This window comes from Heloderma suspectum, chromosome 12 (assembly GCF_057233095.1).
Source record: "Heloderma suspectum isolate Gila_16-S chromosome 12, 16-S_ref, whole genome shotgun sequence".
NCBI classification, from domain to species: Eukaryota; Metazoa; Chordata; class Lepidosauria; order Squamata; family Helodermatidae; genus Heloderma; species Heloderma suspectum.
In genome coordinates, this window is record NC_139469.1 from 30,994,940 (window position 1) to 31,011,441 (window position 16,502).

At 45.7% G+C, this 16,502-nt stretch overlaps 1 protein-coding gene across 1 annotated transcript; it reads right to left on the reverse strand.

The window, feature by feature from the left end:
• Positions 1-14,041: 14,041 nt before the first annotated feature.
• Positions 14,042-15,457, reverse strand: LOC146336753 (uncharacterized). Its single transcript, XM_084819220.1, has one exon. It carries the CDS (start codon positions 15,433-15,435, stop codon positions 14,152-14,154), a length of 1,284 nt encoding a protein of 427 aa, XP_084675346.1. The 5' UTR covers positions 15,436-15,457; the 3' UTR covers positions 14,042-14,151.
• Between the last annotated feature and the right edge of the window lie 1,045 nt (positions 15,458-16,502).

The window sequence follows — 16,502 nt, forward strand, 5'->3', positions numbered from 1 at the left end:
AGACAGTTCAGAAACTGCAGCTTGTACAAAATGTGGCAGCCAGATTAATAACTGGGACCAGATGTTTGGAGTGTATAAGACCAATTCTGACCTGCTTGCATTGGCTGCCTGTATGTTTCCTAGCCTGATTCAAGGTGCTGGTTTTAACTTATAAAGTCTTGTACAGCTTAGTACCGCAATACCTGATGGAACCTGACAGAACACCTCTCCTGACCTGAACATACCCGGACACTACGATCAACATCTGAGGCCTTCCTCCGAGTGCCACCTCCAAGGGATGCTCGGAAGGTGGCAACAAGGGAGAGGGCCTTCTCAGTGGTGTCTCCCCCCTGCCCGACTATGGACTGAGATCTCCACTGGGGCCTGCCTGGCGCTGACTCTGTCATCTTTTCAGTGCCAGCTAAAGTCCTCCCTCTACTCCCAGGCATTTAATGGCATATGATGGGGCATCTATGTTGGCTGTTTTGAACAGGTCTGTTAGGGGAAATATTGTTTACTTACATTGTTTTTAGTTGCTTATATTGTTTTAAATTTTGTGTGTTAAAAAAAACCTTTAGACGGTTTTTATCATGTTGTATTTTTTGTAATGCTTGTGTATTTTTTATGAATTGTTGCATACCGCCCAGAGAGCTTCAGCTATGGGGCAGTATAGAAATGAAATTAACAACAACAATAATAATAGGCCAGACTTCATCAACCTGGGGCCCTCTAAACATGTTGGACTACAACTCCCAGCATCCCCAGCTGTCTGGCTAGGGGATACTGGGGGTTGTAGTCCACACATCTAGAGGGCACCTGGTTGGGAAAGACTGGGCAGGCAATGATAATGTCTGCAGATTTCCTGCAAGAGTCTTGCCCTGGAAGCTTTCTGCACGTAGACCCGCATAGTTTCTGATTATCCTCTGTGTTAGGCTGAGATGTAATCATGTCTTTGCTATGAAAAGGCTTCTCAACATGGAGCACGCTTGGACGATAACAATGTTAGCATACATAAAATGCTGCCCATCTGTCAGAATATGACCCTGCAGGAGCTCTTAAAGCAGGAGTGGGAAACCTTTTTCGGCTTGATGGCCGAATTTGGTTTTGAAGAAGCTGGTGAGCGGGGCAAAAGGAATAGGGCTGTCAAATACCAGCACATTTTAGCATAAGGTTCTTACATCCAGTAACTAGGACTTAGGAGAGGCATTTCAGCCTTATTGAATAGAGGCAAGACCGTGCAAAAGACGGGAAGCCACCAAATGGTCAGTGGTCAAGGGGCGGCCAGGAAAAAGGGGGTGTGACCATCTAAGGAAGCCCTGGAGGGCCAGACTGGGATGGCAGGAGGGCTGGATTAGGCCCACAGGCTTAAGTAGGCCCACAGGAGTTCCCCACCCCTGTATTAAATTGATGCCCTGGGACAGGGGTGCACAACCTTTTCGGCCCCCAAGGGCCGCATGCGACATGGGTCAGAGATTGGGGGGCTGCACACGCATACACATGTGTGGGCATACCAGTGCTGTGCCAAAAATGTCTCTTACGTTTTTTTCGACCATTCTCATTCAGTTTGATAGAAAAGAAATGCCTCTCGAAAAGACGTTCAAAGGAGAAGAAAATTTCGGAGAAATCCTCACGGAGTGGGTTCAGGTTCCTCGTGCTTACTTTACTTATGAAGTGACGGAGGAGCATGTATGGGTGTCCTCTCTTTCATTGTACGATCGTATCCCTGGCAGCCTCCTCAGCTTCCCGCACTTCAGTTGGAGCCCAGGGAAAGACAACATGAGGTAATTCCTCCCGATGAGCTAATTCAATTCAGGAAGCGCAGGCAGGCAGCCTGGCAGGCTGCAGAGGAACGGAGAGTTGTGTAATAGAAAGATCAAACACACACACAGCACCCTTGGCCGCCTCACAGCGATTAGGTATGCTCGAAAAATATCACCAAAATAAATTTAAAATAAATTTTAAAATGCTCGGAGAATGAGGCAGAAAATAGAAGCCTCTTCCATGGGGAAGACAACTTTCAGGAAACTGGAGGACAGATTTTGGCACAGCGCTCGCTGCAGCTCTTCCCTGGAGCTGGACACAACACCGCACCCATCACATCTGCATTGGGGTGGATGCAAAATTGGGGCTAGGCTGCCAGTGCTGCCGATGCCGTTGCAACTTACAGCGGCAGTGCAAAACCCAAAAACCCTTAGGAAAAAAGAAAGCAGCTGTGCTAGCTAGAACCCCTGCCCATGGTGAGCCCCACCTGGGAGAAACTCTTGGAGAATTTCTCCTCCCCCTGGAGAAATTGGGTGAAATTGTTGGCCCAAATTCTATGCCCACAAAGAGGGTAGAGAATTTTGAGAGGCTATTTGTGCACAGCTCTTATGCATGCACACTGATGCACACACACACACACACACACACACACACATTTGTACAAGCACACATGGAGAGACATCCCAGCAATTTGTATGAGGATCCCTGGAGGAGAGAGTGGGGCGCCTCTTCTCCTGCCAGCAATGGGGATGGGGGGGACCAATCTGTAGGAGGAATTCTGGGGAAGGGAGAGTACAGGCAGCAGGGTACTCGGTGACAGTGGGGGAGTCAGAGCAAATGGTGGGGGCACAGCAAAGGCCTCGGGGACAGTGGAGGCTGGGGGCTCCGATGTCAGTGTGGTGGTGAATCTGCTCCGGGTTTCAGTCAGAACCAGTCAGAACACTAAAGGAGCTCTCCAAGGTGTTTTGCATCCCATCACCCTGGTTCGCACCTTGGAGAGCTCCTTTAGAGTCCTGACTGGTTCTGACTGAAACCTGGAGTGGATTCACCACCCCACTGATATTGGAGCCTCCAGCCCCACTGTGTGGAGGACTGCAGGTGGTCCCTGGGCTGCAGGTTGTGCACCCCTGACTTACGAGGTGTTCAGTGTATCATCACCGAGCTCTGCCCAAAGACAGGAACGACAAGATGATCCACAGGCCAGGGAATCATCCTTGCTCCAATAGGCATCAAGGGACACTCCTGGGCCTCATCAAAGCATCCAGGCTGTGCTTCCTTGTTGGTCCCAGCAACGAGAAGACCTGTTCTTGCTCTCTGAAGACTACCACTGCCTTGCTCCCTATCTGTTTTGCCATTGCCCTGATCCTGCCCTCACTTGCCCTGATCCTGCCCTCACTTGCCCTGATCCTGCCCTCACTTGCCCTGCCCTAAACTGCATGGATAGCTAGGAGGCCTGACATACCCAAGCAAGGGCAATGGAGTGGAGACAGGGCAGGCAGCAATAGGGAAGGAACTAATGGACAAGGAGAGACTGCACAGGAATATGGGCGATGACAGGGGAAGCCAGAGGGAAGCTGATGGATCTCATAGGCTTACTCCCTCCATTTGGAGCTACATTTCTCCAGTCCCAAGCAAAAAACAGTCTGTCACTCTCTTGTCTCAAGTGCCCGAGTCAGCACAGTCAGAGTTTCACAAGCTCCCTGGCATGAAGAGGTGAAGAGGTCTTCCACCCCTTGATTCATCTCTGCTCTTCTTTGATCTGCAACTGCTGCCTCTTTCCTACAGCAATGCCAGAGGCTACATCAGTAGACGACATCAGCCCCACTTTGGTCTATGGAGGAAAGCTGCACAAATCGGGGAGATTTGCACAAATTTGGGGAACCTTGTGCAAATTTCCCATTCAATCTCTGCTCGGTTTGCCTAGGTTTCCCATCTGTGCAGAGCAAGCAGTGATCGCAAATGCAAATGGGAACCGGTTATGAGACATGCGGCAAGATGACGTTGGGAGAATCCTGGGACGTCACAAACATCACGTGTCCGTCCATCCCTAGTGTCTGGTCTCTCTGCAGCTGGTGATACACAAGCTGAAGCCCTGGTCATGGCTTACGCCCCAATGGTTGTACCGGCCGCAATATGGTTGACCACTCATGAAGCTTCATTAGTTGAGACAAAGCCCATTGTCCTAGCACAAGCACACCTTCGTAAGACAGCCCCCAACAGCTGCATCTTAGATTTGATCACACACCTCACGTTCCACGCATGCCGCCTCCTGCAGCCATCCCCCCGATATAATCAAGGACATTTCCCAAGGCTTGAGTAACCCGCATCGCAAAGACTCGGGCTTTAAGCAGGCGGCGGAAAAAGCAATTTCCCACCATGTCTGAGGAACATGCAGAATAGAGTTGAGTGCATGGAAAATAGCTTGCTGAGACGATTCCGAAAATTGCTAATATTTGAAGCCAGCAGGTGTAACAAGGTTATTGGGGTGAGGAAAGAATTGCAGCCTAGAGGTATCGGAAGATGTTGCAGCAAAGTTCAATATCAGTTGCTTTTTTTTCTTTCTTTAAACGGTAATTTCACTGCAACGTTGACCATTGAGAACAGCTGCCCTCTATTTAACTAGCCAGGCAATTTCTCATCCCACCCAGCCGTACACACACACACACACACACACACACGGCATTTATCTTCCAGTACAGACAGTGGAATACTATCTCCCTTCAAAGCGAGCTGCCTGAACCCTTGCATCCCACACTGAGAGGATGCTATATTTTAATCTCTGACGTTTTAAAAATTATAAATAAACAAATCAGGGCATGAGCCCTCCCAAGGCGGCATACAACAATAAAATTCACACAATCAAAAATGATGTGGTAATAAAAACAGTAAAAACAGTGACAGCAGCAAATATTCTAAAAAACAACAGCAAAAAATAAAACCAACAGCACACAACTGCAGCTACAACCCAGTCCGAGAAAGCATTGTCGGGGAAGGCCAGAGTAAAGCAGTACATCTTCAGGGCCTTCCTAAAAGCCTGCAGTGATGGGGCCTAGTGAACCCATTATGGCAATTTATTGCAGAAGTGTGGGGCCACTGCAGAAAAGGCCCTCTCTCATCTACTCACCCACCTAACTGCCCTCACAAACAGGGATGTACGGCTTGTGTAAAATCTGTTCCGTGTGTGTTCCGCAGATTGTCAAGTGCCATTTGTTCCATCATCCACCCACAGACGGATGTGAATATATTTTTTTTCATCATACAGATAAATCCACAAATAATTACATAAGTATTTACATAAGTATTTACAGAATTTACCTCAGTACGTGACATTTAGCATATTATCCCCCATTCCATTCAATGTTTCAGCAGAAACTTGCGTGTTTTCCTATGAATAAATACGCATAAATTTCAGGAACGTAAAAAAAATCATCCAACGTCCACAGACTCTGCACAGCCTGAGGGGGTTGCTCTGCAGCAGATTCCGCAGGTCAGATTCTTAGAAATCCAAGCTCATTTTAGTCCATCTAGAATTTCTCCAGCATCCCTAAAAATGAGAAGGGCCTGTGTTGCTGATCTTAAAGTGCAGGCAGGCTGATACAGGAGAAAGCAGATAGGGAGGTCGGAGAAATCCTCCACGGACCCCAATGAGGCCGGATTCTATTGAATTCGGGCCCCCAAAGTCCATGGAGGATCAGATCTCCTACCTCCAAAGTCCTCGCCTGGCCAGATCCTGCCTGCCGCTTGCTCCGAAGCCCCAGCAATACAGCCGCCATCGCCATATCGCTGGTTGGACTGATGAACTGCGGATGCAAATGGCGTCTGCTATGCCATTTGCATCCCTGCTCTTTGACATGATGGCGTCCGCTACACTGGATGCCATTTGCATCCACAGTATGTCAGTCCAGCCAGCGATACGGCAAAGGCAGCCGTTATCACTGGGGCTTTGCAGCCTGCCGGTGGCTCTGTGGAATTGCTGCAGAGCGGAGCCAGCCAGTGAGGATTCCAGGGGATCGTCTCCCCCCCCCCACGCGGACCCCTCACCGCCGCTGGAACGGCAGGTAAGTAATTCGTACATCCCTAAAAGCAGACCTTCAAGAAACATTTCAGAACAGCATGATAATGTTAAGGTTCCTGAAGTATTTTACGATTGGTCCACAATGAAGAGCTGCAAAGAAGCAGAGACAGGGGCACAATGGATTGGTCACAGAGTAGCTTCCCAAATGCAAAGTGGGAGGAACAGACCACTCCCAAGAGGGCCTCTCTTCCCCCAGTCAACAGTGATCAGTTGCTTGGCATGTTACCACACTGTGTCAGGACACAGGTAGGGCTCACCACTGGCTGGGGCTGTAGCACATCTTGTCATTTTTTTTCCCCTAAGGGCTTTTGCTGTTCTTGTTTTGCACTGCTGCACTGCTGAAACTCTGCTGCACTGCTGAAGGCAGTTGGGCCAGCCATTCTGTGTGAACTTTGGGCAAGAGAGGAAGGGATGTGGGCTTCCCAGAGGGCTGGGCAGCCAAACAATTCCTTCATCCCTCTTTGTTGTTGTTGTTGTTCAGTCGTTAAGTCGTTAAGTCGTGTCCGACTCTTCGTGACCCCGTGGACCATAGCACGCCAGGCCTTCCTGTCCTCTGCTCTCTCCTGGAGTGTGCCCAAGTTCATATTCATTGCATCGGTGATACTATCTAGCCATCCCATCCTCTGCCGTCCCCTTCTCCTTTTGCCTTCCATCTTTCCCAGCATCCGGGTCTTTTCCAGGGACTTTTCTCTTCGCATTAGGTGGCCAAAATATTTCAGCTTCAGCTTCAGGATCTGTCCTTCCAATGAGCAGTCAGGGTTGATTTCCTTTAGGATGGACTGATTTGACCTCCTTGCAGTCCAGGGGACTCGTAAGAGTCTTCTCCAGCACCACAGTTCGAAAGCATCAATTCTTTGGCGCTCAGCCTTCCTTATAGTCCAGCTCTCACAGCCATACATTACTACTGGAAAACCATAGCTTTGATTATACGAACCTTTGTTGGCAAGGTGATGTCTCTGCTTCTTACTATGCTGTCTAGGTGTGCCATAGCTTTCCTCCCAAGGAGCAAGCATCTTTTAATTTCATGGCTACAGTCACCGTCTGCAGTGATCCTGGAGCCCAAGAAAGTAAAATCTGTCACTGCTTCCATTTCTTCCCCTTCTATATGCCAGGAAGTGATGGGGCCAGATGCCATGATCTGAATTTTTTTAACGTTGAGTTTCAAACCAGCTTTTGCACTCTCCACTTTCACCCTCAACAAGAGGCTCTTTAGATCCTCTTTGCATTCTGCCATTAGGGTGGTATCGTCTGCATATCGGAGGTTGTTGATAATTCTCCCGGCAATCTTCATTCCGACCTGTGATTCATCCAACCCGGCATTTCTCATGATGTACTCTGCATATAAGTTAAATAAGCAGGCCGACAATATGCAGCCTTGTCGTACTCCTTTCCCAATTTTGAACCAATCGGTTGTCCCATGTCCGGTTCTTACTGTTGCTTCTTGACCCTCGTACAGGTTTCTCAGGAGACAGGTAAGGTGGTCTGGTACTCCCATCTCTTTCAGAATTTGCCACAGTTTGTTGTGATCCACACAATCAAAGGCTTTAGCATAGTCAATGAAGCAGAAATAGACATTTTTCTGGAATTCTCTTGCTTTCTCCATGATCCAGCAAATGTTGGCGATTTGATCTCTAGTTCCTCTGCCTCTTCGAAACTCCACTTGTACTTCTGGTAGTTCTCGGTTCACATGCTGCTGAAGCCTAGCTTGTAGGATTTTGAGCATCACCTTGCTGGCATGTGACATGAGCGCAATTGTACGGTAGTTTGAACACTCTTTGGCATTGCCCTTCTTTGGAATTAGAATGTAAACTGACCTTTTCCAGTCTTGTGGCCACTGTTGAGTGTTCCAAATGTGTTGGCATATTGAGTGCAGCACTTTAACAGCATCATCTTTTAGGATTGCCCAGCTTCCCAGACTTGCAGTGCTTCTTTCTTCATCATCAAAGTTCTCTTTTGTTTTTGTTTTTGTTTTTTCTCATGAAAAATTTATTTTATTTCAAAATAAGGTTAACAAAATAGAGGCAACATGAAGAAGAAGGTACATAATAATAAATCGAAATTACAAAAGGAACAAAGGAATTCACCCATTATCACACATATGCTTATGGAATCTACAACACGATGACCTATGTAGGAGCTCAATATCTAATGAAAGGAAAAATACAAGTTCTACAACACATGAAAGGAGTGTGTGTGATTGGATGTCATTTTGTATGTTTGCGCATATTAATCAGAAAAATATTTATTAATTTATTTATTGCATTTATTTATTGCATTTCTGTCCCGCCTTGTTTCCTCCAAGGAACTCAAGGCGGCATGCATAATCCTCCTCCTCTCCATTTTATGCTCACAACAACAACCCTGTGAGGTAGGTTGGGCTGAGAGACCGTGATTGGCCCAAAGTCATCCAGTGAGATTCCATGGCCAAGTGTGGACTAGAACCCGATTCTCCCGGCTCTCCACCCAGCACTCTCGCCAGTACACCACACTGGCTCTCAGGCAAACTACAAGCTTTGTTGGAACCTCATCAAAAGTTTGAAGTGCCTCAACATAGGAAATTAATGGAAACCATGGTGCCATAATAGCATTCTTCAGGTTTGGATTCCTTGCTTGCTGCACTTGCTGAGTAAGTTTATACATGCCCGTAGTCTCCCAAATTTTATCCATCCACTGCTCTTTAGTTGTTGCTCTAGAGACTTCCAGTTCCAAGCTATACATAGCTTTGCAGCTGTATACAATTGCCTAAGAAGGTCTTTATGCAGGAATCCAGGATCACTGGGTTCAAAAAGATGAAGCAGTATCGCCTTAGGAGTTACCAGTGGTCTAACATGAAGCAATTCCTGACAGTAATCAGCAAGCATGTTCCAAAACTCCCATGCTGTAGAACATTCCCACCAAAGTTGAAAGCATGAACCAAGGTGACCAGAACCTGCAGTGCTTCTGTGACAACCAGTTGCGAACTCGGGGGGGGGGGGGATCAGGCATGTCTGTTGCCATTGGTGGAGCCTTGGTGATCTGGGCTATGAAGGGTGCTGGGAGAAGGCAGACATTTATTTATTTACTGGTTGGTTGGTTGCTTGGTTGGTTGTACTTTTAAACCACCCAGTAAGCAAAGTTTTCTGGGCTCTGTACAATATTTTAACAACAGAAAAGTATAAACATTCAAGCAACAGAATAAAACCAGTGCAGAATAAAACCAGGATAAAACCAGCAGGAAAAATAATAAAATCATTACAACATCATAAAACCAAATTAAAACCAGCAGGAGAATTAGGGTATGAGCCCTGCGACTTCTGGTCTGGGGGGGGGCAGTCCGCAGTGGGGAGATCCGGGCCATTTGGGGCCCCACGGATTTCCCCGGAGGCTTGCCACATCTGTCAGATTTCACAGGGCGGCTCTCCTCCATTCTAAATGCCGCAATCAACTAATGGCGGCTGCCATTAGCCGATCATACTGTTTAGAATGGAGGAGAGCTGCCTTGCAGGAAATCTGACAGACCCAGAGGTGAGTGGGGTCGGTTCACTGAGGGCTTTGCAGGTCAGATTCTTGAGAATCTGGCCTTATTTGAATCCGGAGCGGATTTCTCCACCGTCCCTAAGCAAAATAGAGAACTAAAAGTGCTAAAAGCCTCTCTTAAAATGCCTGGGAGAATAAAAAGGTCTGCACTTGGCACCAGAAGGACCATAACACAGACAGCAGGTGAGCCTCTCTAGGGAGAGGAATTCCACAAATGGGGTACCACCACTGAAAAGGCCCTCTCCTTTGTAGTCACACACCTCGCCTCATTTGGTAGCGGAACCTGGAGGAGGGCCTCAGATGACAATCTTAAGGTCTGGGTAGGTAAATAGGGCAGGAGATGGTCATCCGGGTATCCTGGCCCCAAGCTGTTTAGGGGTTTAAAGGTTAGAAACATGCTCTGAAACCCACCGTTTGGATGTCAGTTTCCATTCAATAAATAAAACACTTCATCAGTCAATTGGTTCAACTGTAGCACATGGCCAAAGTATAACCTGGTGTGTGTGTGTGTGTGCGCGCACGCGTGCGCGCGTGTGTTTCTGCCTCTGTCCCCTTCTTGATGCCACCAATCTACTCCATATGTTACAGGGTTGTGAGTGTTATTGGTAATTTAAAAAAAAAAGTTAATAGAACAGAAGAAGATGATGAATTAAGGAAGCCTCCATTAATTTTTCATTTTGACAGATTATAGTCCGTCACAAGGTGGAGAAGATATGTCTTGTATAAGGAGTCTTGGAGCTCTTTCTAACACCAACTTCTGTTTTTTGCCTGAATTAAGTAACGCGCACCAAAAGCATGTAAAATTCATGACAATCTATAATTTACATGCTGGGAGATAAATAATGAACTAAATCTTGTCACTAAATTGGGATTTCATTTTTTATCAATCCCTATGGTGATTAATCCAGGGTTGTTGTGTCTTTCTCTTTTTGCAACCGTGTAATAGAAATTGAATGTTCTTTTTCATTGAGGAATGCTATTGAAAATATTTTCTTTAAAGAATAAAATAGGCTAAATTGTAAAATACATGCTCCAAGTTCCCAGGGAAGTGAGCCATTTATGAGAATGTTGTATTAAGAATGTGATTCTATGCATGTCTTCTCAGATGTCCAATTCAGTTCAAAGGGATTTACTCCAGGTAGGTATGTACAGGACTGCAACACTGGACTACAGTTAATATTAAAATCACTTTTTACAATCCATTCTGAGCAAAAACAATTCATAAATCATGTTGGGCTGGGATTAATTAAATAACCCTGATTTCTGCTAATGTCACCTTTCTTCAATTGCAATAAAATAAACATTCATATACATTCCCTTAAAACAGAGAGTTCCTACAGTTTACCAGAGAGAGAGGGGCTGTTCACACAACCTACACTCGGTGGTTGAGTATGGGTTGTTTTGAACCATGGGTTGGCATGTTGACCATGCAGTGTAGCTTGTTCACCATCCTGAACAACCCAACAACAAACTATGGGTTCTCAAGGTGGCTTTTTTGAGAAAAAAATAAGCCACACTGCATGGTTAACAAGCCAACCTGAGGAAAATGTCCTAGGTTCAAACAACACGCTAACCCATGGTTCATCAAACAACCCATGGTTCAAAACAAATCAGAGTGCATATTAGCATGTTGTGTGAACCCAGCCAGAGACTCTAGACATAGAAAGGGATGTAGCCATAGAGCCCTCCATTCTATTCAAATGAAGGAGGAAGTATCGGAAATCAATAAGGAAGTATCCAGTTCTGGGAATCTAGAACCAGGGCCTCTGGCAACCTGATTGGACACCCTACCATGGAAGTCAATGAAGTTTGTACTTCCTTGGCTCGGAATATGAACTTTGACAACAGGTAAGGCTTGCTTCAGATATGAACACCCAAGCCCTAGAGTTCTCCCTTGACTTGGAATTTAATCCTAGCCAGAGAAGAATTCAACCCCTCCCAGTGACCAATGAGCCTCCACTCTGCTGCCCCACCGCAACCTTCAACCCCACCTTCCCTTATTGCTGTCCTATAGCAGGGGAGAGGGAGACCCCTCCTGCCCTGCCCCACTTCCTGGCACTATTACAGCGCGTGCCAGCAGCAAGGAGGGCTGGGTTATCAATTGGGAGCACTACAGAGCTACACCTCCCAAGGCACCTTATGCCTGACTCACTGTCCTGGCAGCACCAGAGAGGGGAGAGGAAGCTGGGGGCTCAGAAAGGCCGCCAGCTTCCCCACCACCACCACCAAGAAAAGTGTGTGAAATCTCAGAAAGACCAAACAGGTTATGAGGTGCATGGATTCAGGGATGAGTGCCTGCAGTGCATTGGTCTGGGGTGGAGGGGAGTCCTCCATTCTCTGGTCTACATACCCACAGGCTGGATTAACAGAAGAGGGGTGTGTTAGCCAGCGCTCTGCTGTGCTCACCTCATCCAATGCATCTACCCAGAGGGCAGTACTTGAGTGATGCCACGAGCATCACTGATGCAATGGTAAATTTTGAAGTGCAGGCATTTCAGGGCCACAGCCCCAAGGACAAAAATGTATGTACCTCTGTTCATGGACGGACGGATGGACAGACACACACACACACACATACACACACACAGATAGATATAGATATAGATATAGATATAGATATAGATATAGATATAGATATAGATATATTTGAGTGTTTATTATGTGTGCATACATGCAAACACCCCAAAGAGCATCAGTACTAAGAATAAGCCAGAGAGCTTTGGCTATTGGGCAGTATAGAAATGAAATAAATAGATAGATGATTGATAGATAGATAGATAGATGATAGATAGATAGATAGATAGATAGATATGAAATAAAAATAAATAATACCTGATTTATTAGGATCAGCAAACAGTCATAGAACAGTGAGCTGGTAAAGGGCAGTGCAGTGGTTACCGTATTAGACTTTGGCTGGAGAGACCTGTGACTGCATGAGAAGGGAAAAGAGAGGCCACAGCATGTCCCCAAACAGCACAGGACCACCAGCTCAAGATTTTCCAGGAGTTTCTTTTCCCAACACCAGGGAGAAAACCCAATTTTCCCACCAGCTACTGTGAGGTTTGCAGCTAAGCTCAGAGGAATCAGAGAAGGGGGGGGGGCGGACGGGGGTTAGCAGTCTGCTAAAAAGATCCTGGCACTTCAACCCTGTAAGCGCTGCTGCCTCCGCTACACCACTGGTGAACATTTGAGGAAGGTGCTCACATAGGCAAACACCTCTCCCCGAATGTTCAGGAGCAGGACTGAGGTGAAGTCAGCTTGGCTGACAACCTCATACAAAGAGGGCTACATTTGCACTGACAATCCTGCAAATTGCCACCTCCCTCTCCCCTTGTCCAAAGACAAAGAAACATACCTTCAGGCATGCAAAGGCAAAGGCAGAGGGTGAGTGTTCCCAGCTCCCTGAAGAACATCTTTTCCCTCCCAAGGGTAGGGAAGGGTAAGGATTCTGTCTGTTTCTCATTTTCATGTGAACATGGATAATTCGCAAAGCTCCCCCCCCCCCGAACCAAAGCGCGAACCGGGATGCAGTTGCATTCCACGTTTTCCTGAACGTTGGGCTCACGTTCAGGTATTTCAAAATAGGGATGGCAGAACCAGGGGTACTCGAACTCACGGAAATTTACTTCAAAGGTTTGTTCAGCTCTCTCCCATTCTAGTTTGTAACCTGTTTTCTTTTTTGGTTTGTTCAAACATGAAAAGTGCACCTATTTTCAAAAGTGTTCATATGTCCCCCATCGACTAAAACATAGAAGTGCACAACTTAAAAATGCTCACTTTTTAGAATGCACACTTTAAATTGTGCATTTTAAAAGTTGTGTGTTTTAAAAGTTGTGCATTTTGAAAAGTTCACATTATGCAAATGAAAGTTCTGGAATTTGCAAATATTTTTGGAGAGCATGGGCCCCCATTTGCATTTGCATTCAAGGTTGTGAACAGAGCACTTTCAAGTGATTTGTGAACTGAAATAAAATTCTCATACATCCCTATTTTAGAATAGACAGAAAAAATGCCCACATTAAGAAAAAGTGTGCTCAAAATGTGCCTAATAGGGGAAAGTGTGCAGCAAATCAATTTACCCAATGGGGGGAAATACACACATTTTTTAACATGTGTGTTAAAAATGAGCACATTTGAAAAGCTGCATACAAAATAAATGCATGTATTTAAAGAAATGTGCACAAAAACATGGATGAATTTTCATGCAGATCTTTAATGCAGATCTTTAAAGATATGTGCACAAAAACATGGATGAATTTTCATGCAGATTTTTAAATACATATATTTAAAGATATGTGCACAAAAACATGGATGAATTTTTATGCAGATATAAAAAACAACTGTTCACAGTGTTACAAAAATTGTGTTCTTCTCCCTGGTAGACTTTCCAATTAGTTTACCAAGAATGAGAGGAGGCAGAGATCTGGTCCAACACGGTTTTATTCTGCAGAATAAGGCAACCCTTGGGGCTAACGCTCCAACAAAGGTCACAATCAAGTGATGTGATCCAAAAGTTTATATAGGCAAGACCTTTGGGGGCTGTCTTACGCCTGCGCTGTACTAATCTCTTTGTCTAGCTGAGCGGGAAACAAAAGACAGACAGCACCTTTTACATATTTAGGCATGCGCAGAGAGGTAGCCTTGTACCCTAGTAAACACATTCTTGGCATTCCCAAGTTTCTGATAAGGCGCTGTGTCTTTGTCTAGCATAGCAGTCTCACACTGAGGTAGAATAGACATAGTTTAGCTTATAAAATCATAGTATAACAGACATACAACAACTGAAATTTCTATAACACTCCCCCCTCAAAAGGCTTTTCTTAAATCCCATACCTCTCCTTGGTCCAACAGTGGACTACACACTTAAAGGCACAAACCATCATCAATAGTATCATAACAAACAAAACTGCGTTGATTACAAGTTGTTTTAACCATGCAAAATCAGGGAGCCAGGAAGTCAACCATAACCAAGGATCACTTGTTCCTGAATAATTCTGTCCAATCATATCTTGTAGTTTGGCGATTTCATCTTCTATGGTTTTGTTTAAATCATGGAACTTTACTCTACACCCTTGCTTTACTAGGGTGCAGAAGCCACCTTGGCGTGCTAAGAGATAATCTAAAACAAACCGATACTGGGCCACCAGCTGGCTGAGATCTTCAATTTCAGATTGCATGGCCCTTACCATTATGGCTGTGGCATTGATGGTCTTTTCTAAATGGCAAGTGAGGCCTAGGATGCTTTTTCTATTTTCTTGTGCAATAATTCCTGGGTATGAACCCAGGGTAAGCAATCCCGTAACTAGCCCACCCCCTACCCTGTTTGGTTCTGAATCTGACAGTTGTTTTCCAATTATTACAGTATCATCACAGTTCTTACCCATCTGTCCTACAAGTTGCCCCATCCCTCCAACCTCTTTCTTTTTCCTTCTAGATGGAGTTTTCACCACTTGTACCGGGATGGTGAGATACCCAACCCCTACACACTGGTAATTTCCAGGGTAGTAATCGGTAGCCCATCCATTGAAGAAAAACCACAGATTGGGATCTCTCATCTGCCAACCTGAGCATATGCTACCTATCCCAGAATAATTGGGAGAGAACATAGGGTACTCGGGGTATAGACTGCCAAAATCAGTGTCACCGAGATTAATGGAAGAAGAATAGGAGGAATTAAAACTTCCCCAAAGCCAAAACCTATCGGTGCACTGTGAATAATTTCTCAACCCATCTAGAAGAGGTTTAGCCTTGTTATAATTAAGGGTTTTATTATTCCAAGCACCAGAATGTTGACAACAAAAACACATTCCCCTGGTGTATGTCTGGAATTTGAACTTTCGAAACTCAGTTTTGCTCAATTCATCAGGGACTCTCGAGAAGAGAGTACCCTCTTTCTGTAGAGCTCCAACTATTACCTGCGGTTCTCTGATCAAGGCAGGCAACAAAGTGAAGTCTCTGACAGTTGATGGGTGCTCATAGTAAAGAATAGAATTCTCCCCGTTTTGCTTAAACATATGCTCAGCATGTCTCTTAAACCAGTTTCCTTTCATCTGAGTAGGAAGTGTTAAAACAACTAGACTTAAGAAGGAAAGAGTAACATGCATGTTTAAGCATCAGGAGACTGCTCTCTCCTGAACAAATACTTTAGTCCCTCTAGTGGTTTGCTGCTCCAACGGTGGCCTTCAGGTGGGTCAGCTTCCGGTGTGACCCTCTCTGGTGCAGGTGATGCCTTTATGCGGGTGTGATGGATCCACTTCTTTCCTCCAGCGACTTTTACAGCCGTGTGAGTGGTGAGTAGAACCTGGAATGGACCCTTCCACTTCTCAGTAAGTGGTTCATCTTTCCAGGACCGGATCAACACCCAATCACCAGGACTGAAATTATGCACTGGAGCATCCAAAGGCAAGGATTGATATGGTGCTGCAAACCTGTGAAGACAAGACAAAACAGACTGCAAAGCAGTAACATATTTTTGGATCTCTAAAGCCCCTACTTCTAAGTTTACATTTAAACTATCAGCCATAGGTAATATCCGAGGTGGGCGCCCATATAACATTTCAAAGGGTGTCAATTTAATACTTCCCCTGGGGGTGCACCGTATTCGAGTTAAGGCGATTGGCAAGGCCTGTGGCCACTTCAACTTAGTCTCTGAGCAAATTTTAGTAAGCATTGACTTTAGGGTGCGATTCATCCTCTCAACTTGACCTGAAGATTGAGGCCTCCAAGGGGAGTGTAGTTTCCAGCTGATTTGTAGTGCCTGAGCCACTGCTTGCGTCACCCGTCCAACAAAATGGGGTCCCTGATCCGATTCAATTTCTTCAGGTAACAAGTACCTAGGGACTACTTCTTTTAACAGGATCTTGGCTACTATTTGTGCAGTGGCTGTGCGAGTGGGGTAAGCCTCAACCCACCCAGTCAATTGGTCTACTATTACTAATAAGTATCGATATCCATGAGTCCGGGGCAACTCTGAAAAATCAATCTGAAGTCTTTGGAAAGGATAGTAAGCCCATGGGCGACCTCCCATTTGAGTTGGGGGTTTGGACATCTTTGGGTTATTTTTGAGGCACAAATGACAGTTAGCCACCGCTCTCTGGGTCTCAACATACAATCCTGGGGCCACAATGTGTCTCACAAGCAAATCCCCCATTGCCGTTCCTCCTAAATGTGT

Bases quoted from the DNA above. Each gene is read 5' to 3' on its own strand.
- LOC146336753 (XM_084819220.1), bottom strand. From the start codon at position 15,435: ATGCATGTTACTCTTTCCTTCTTAAGTCTAGTTGTTTTAACACTTCCT.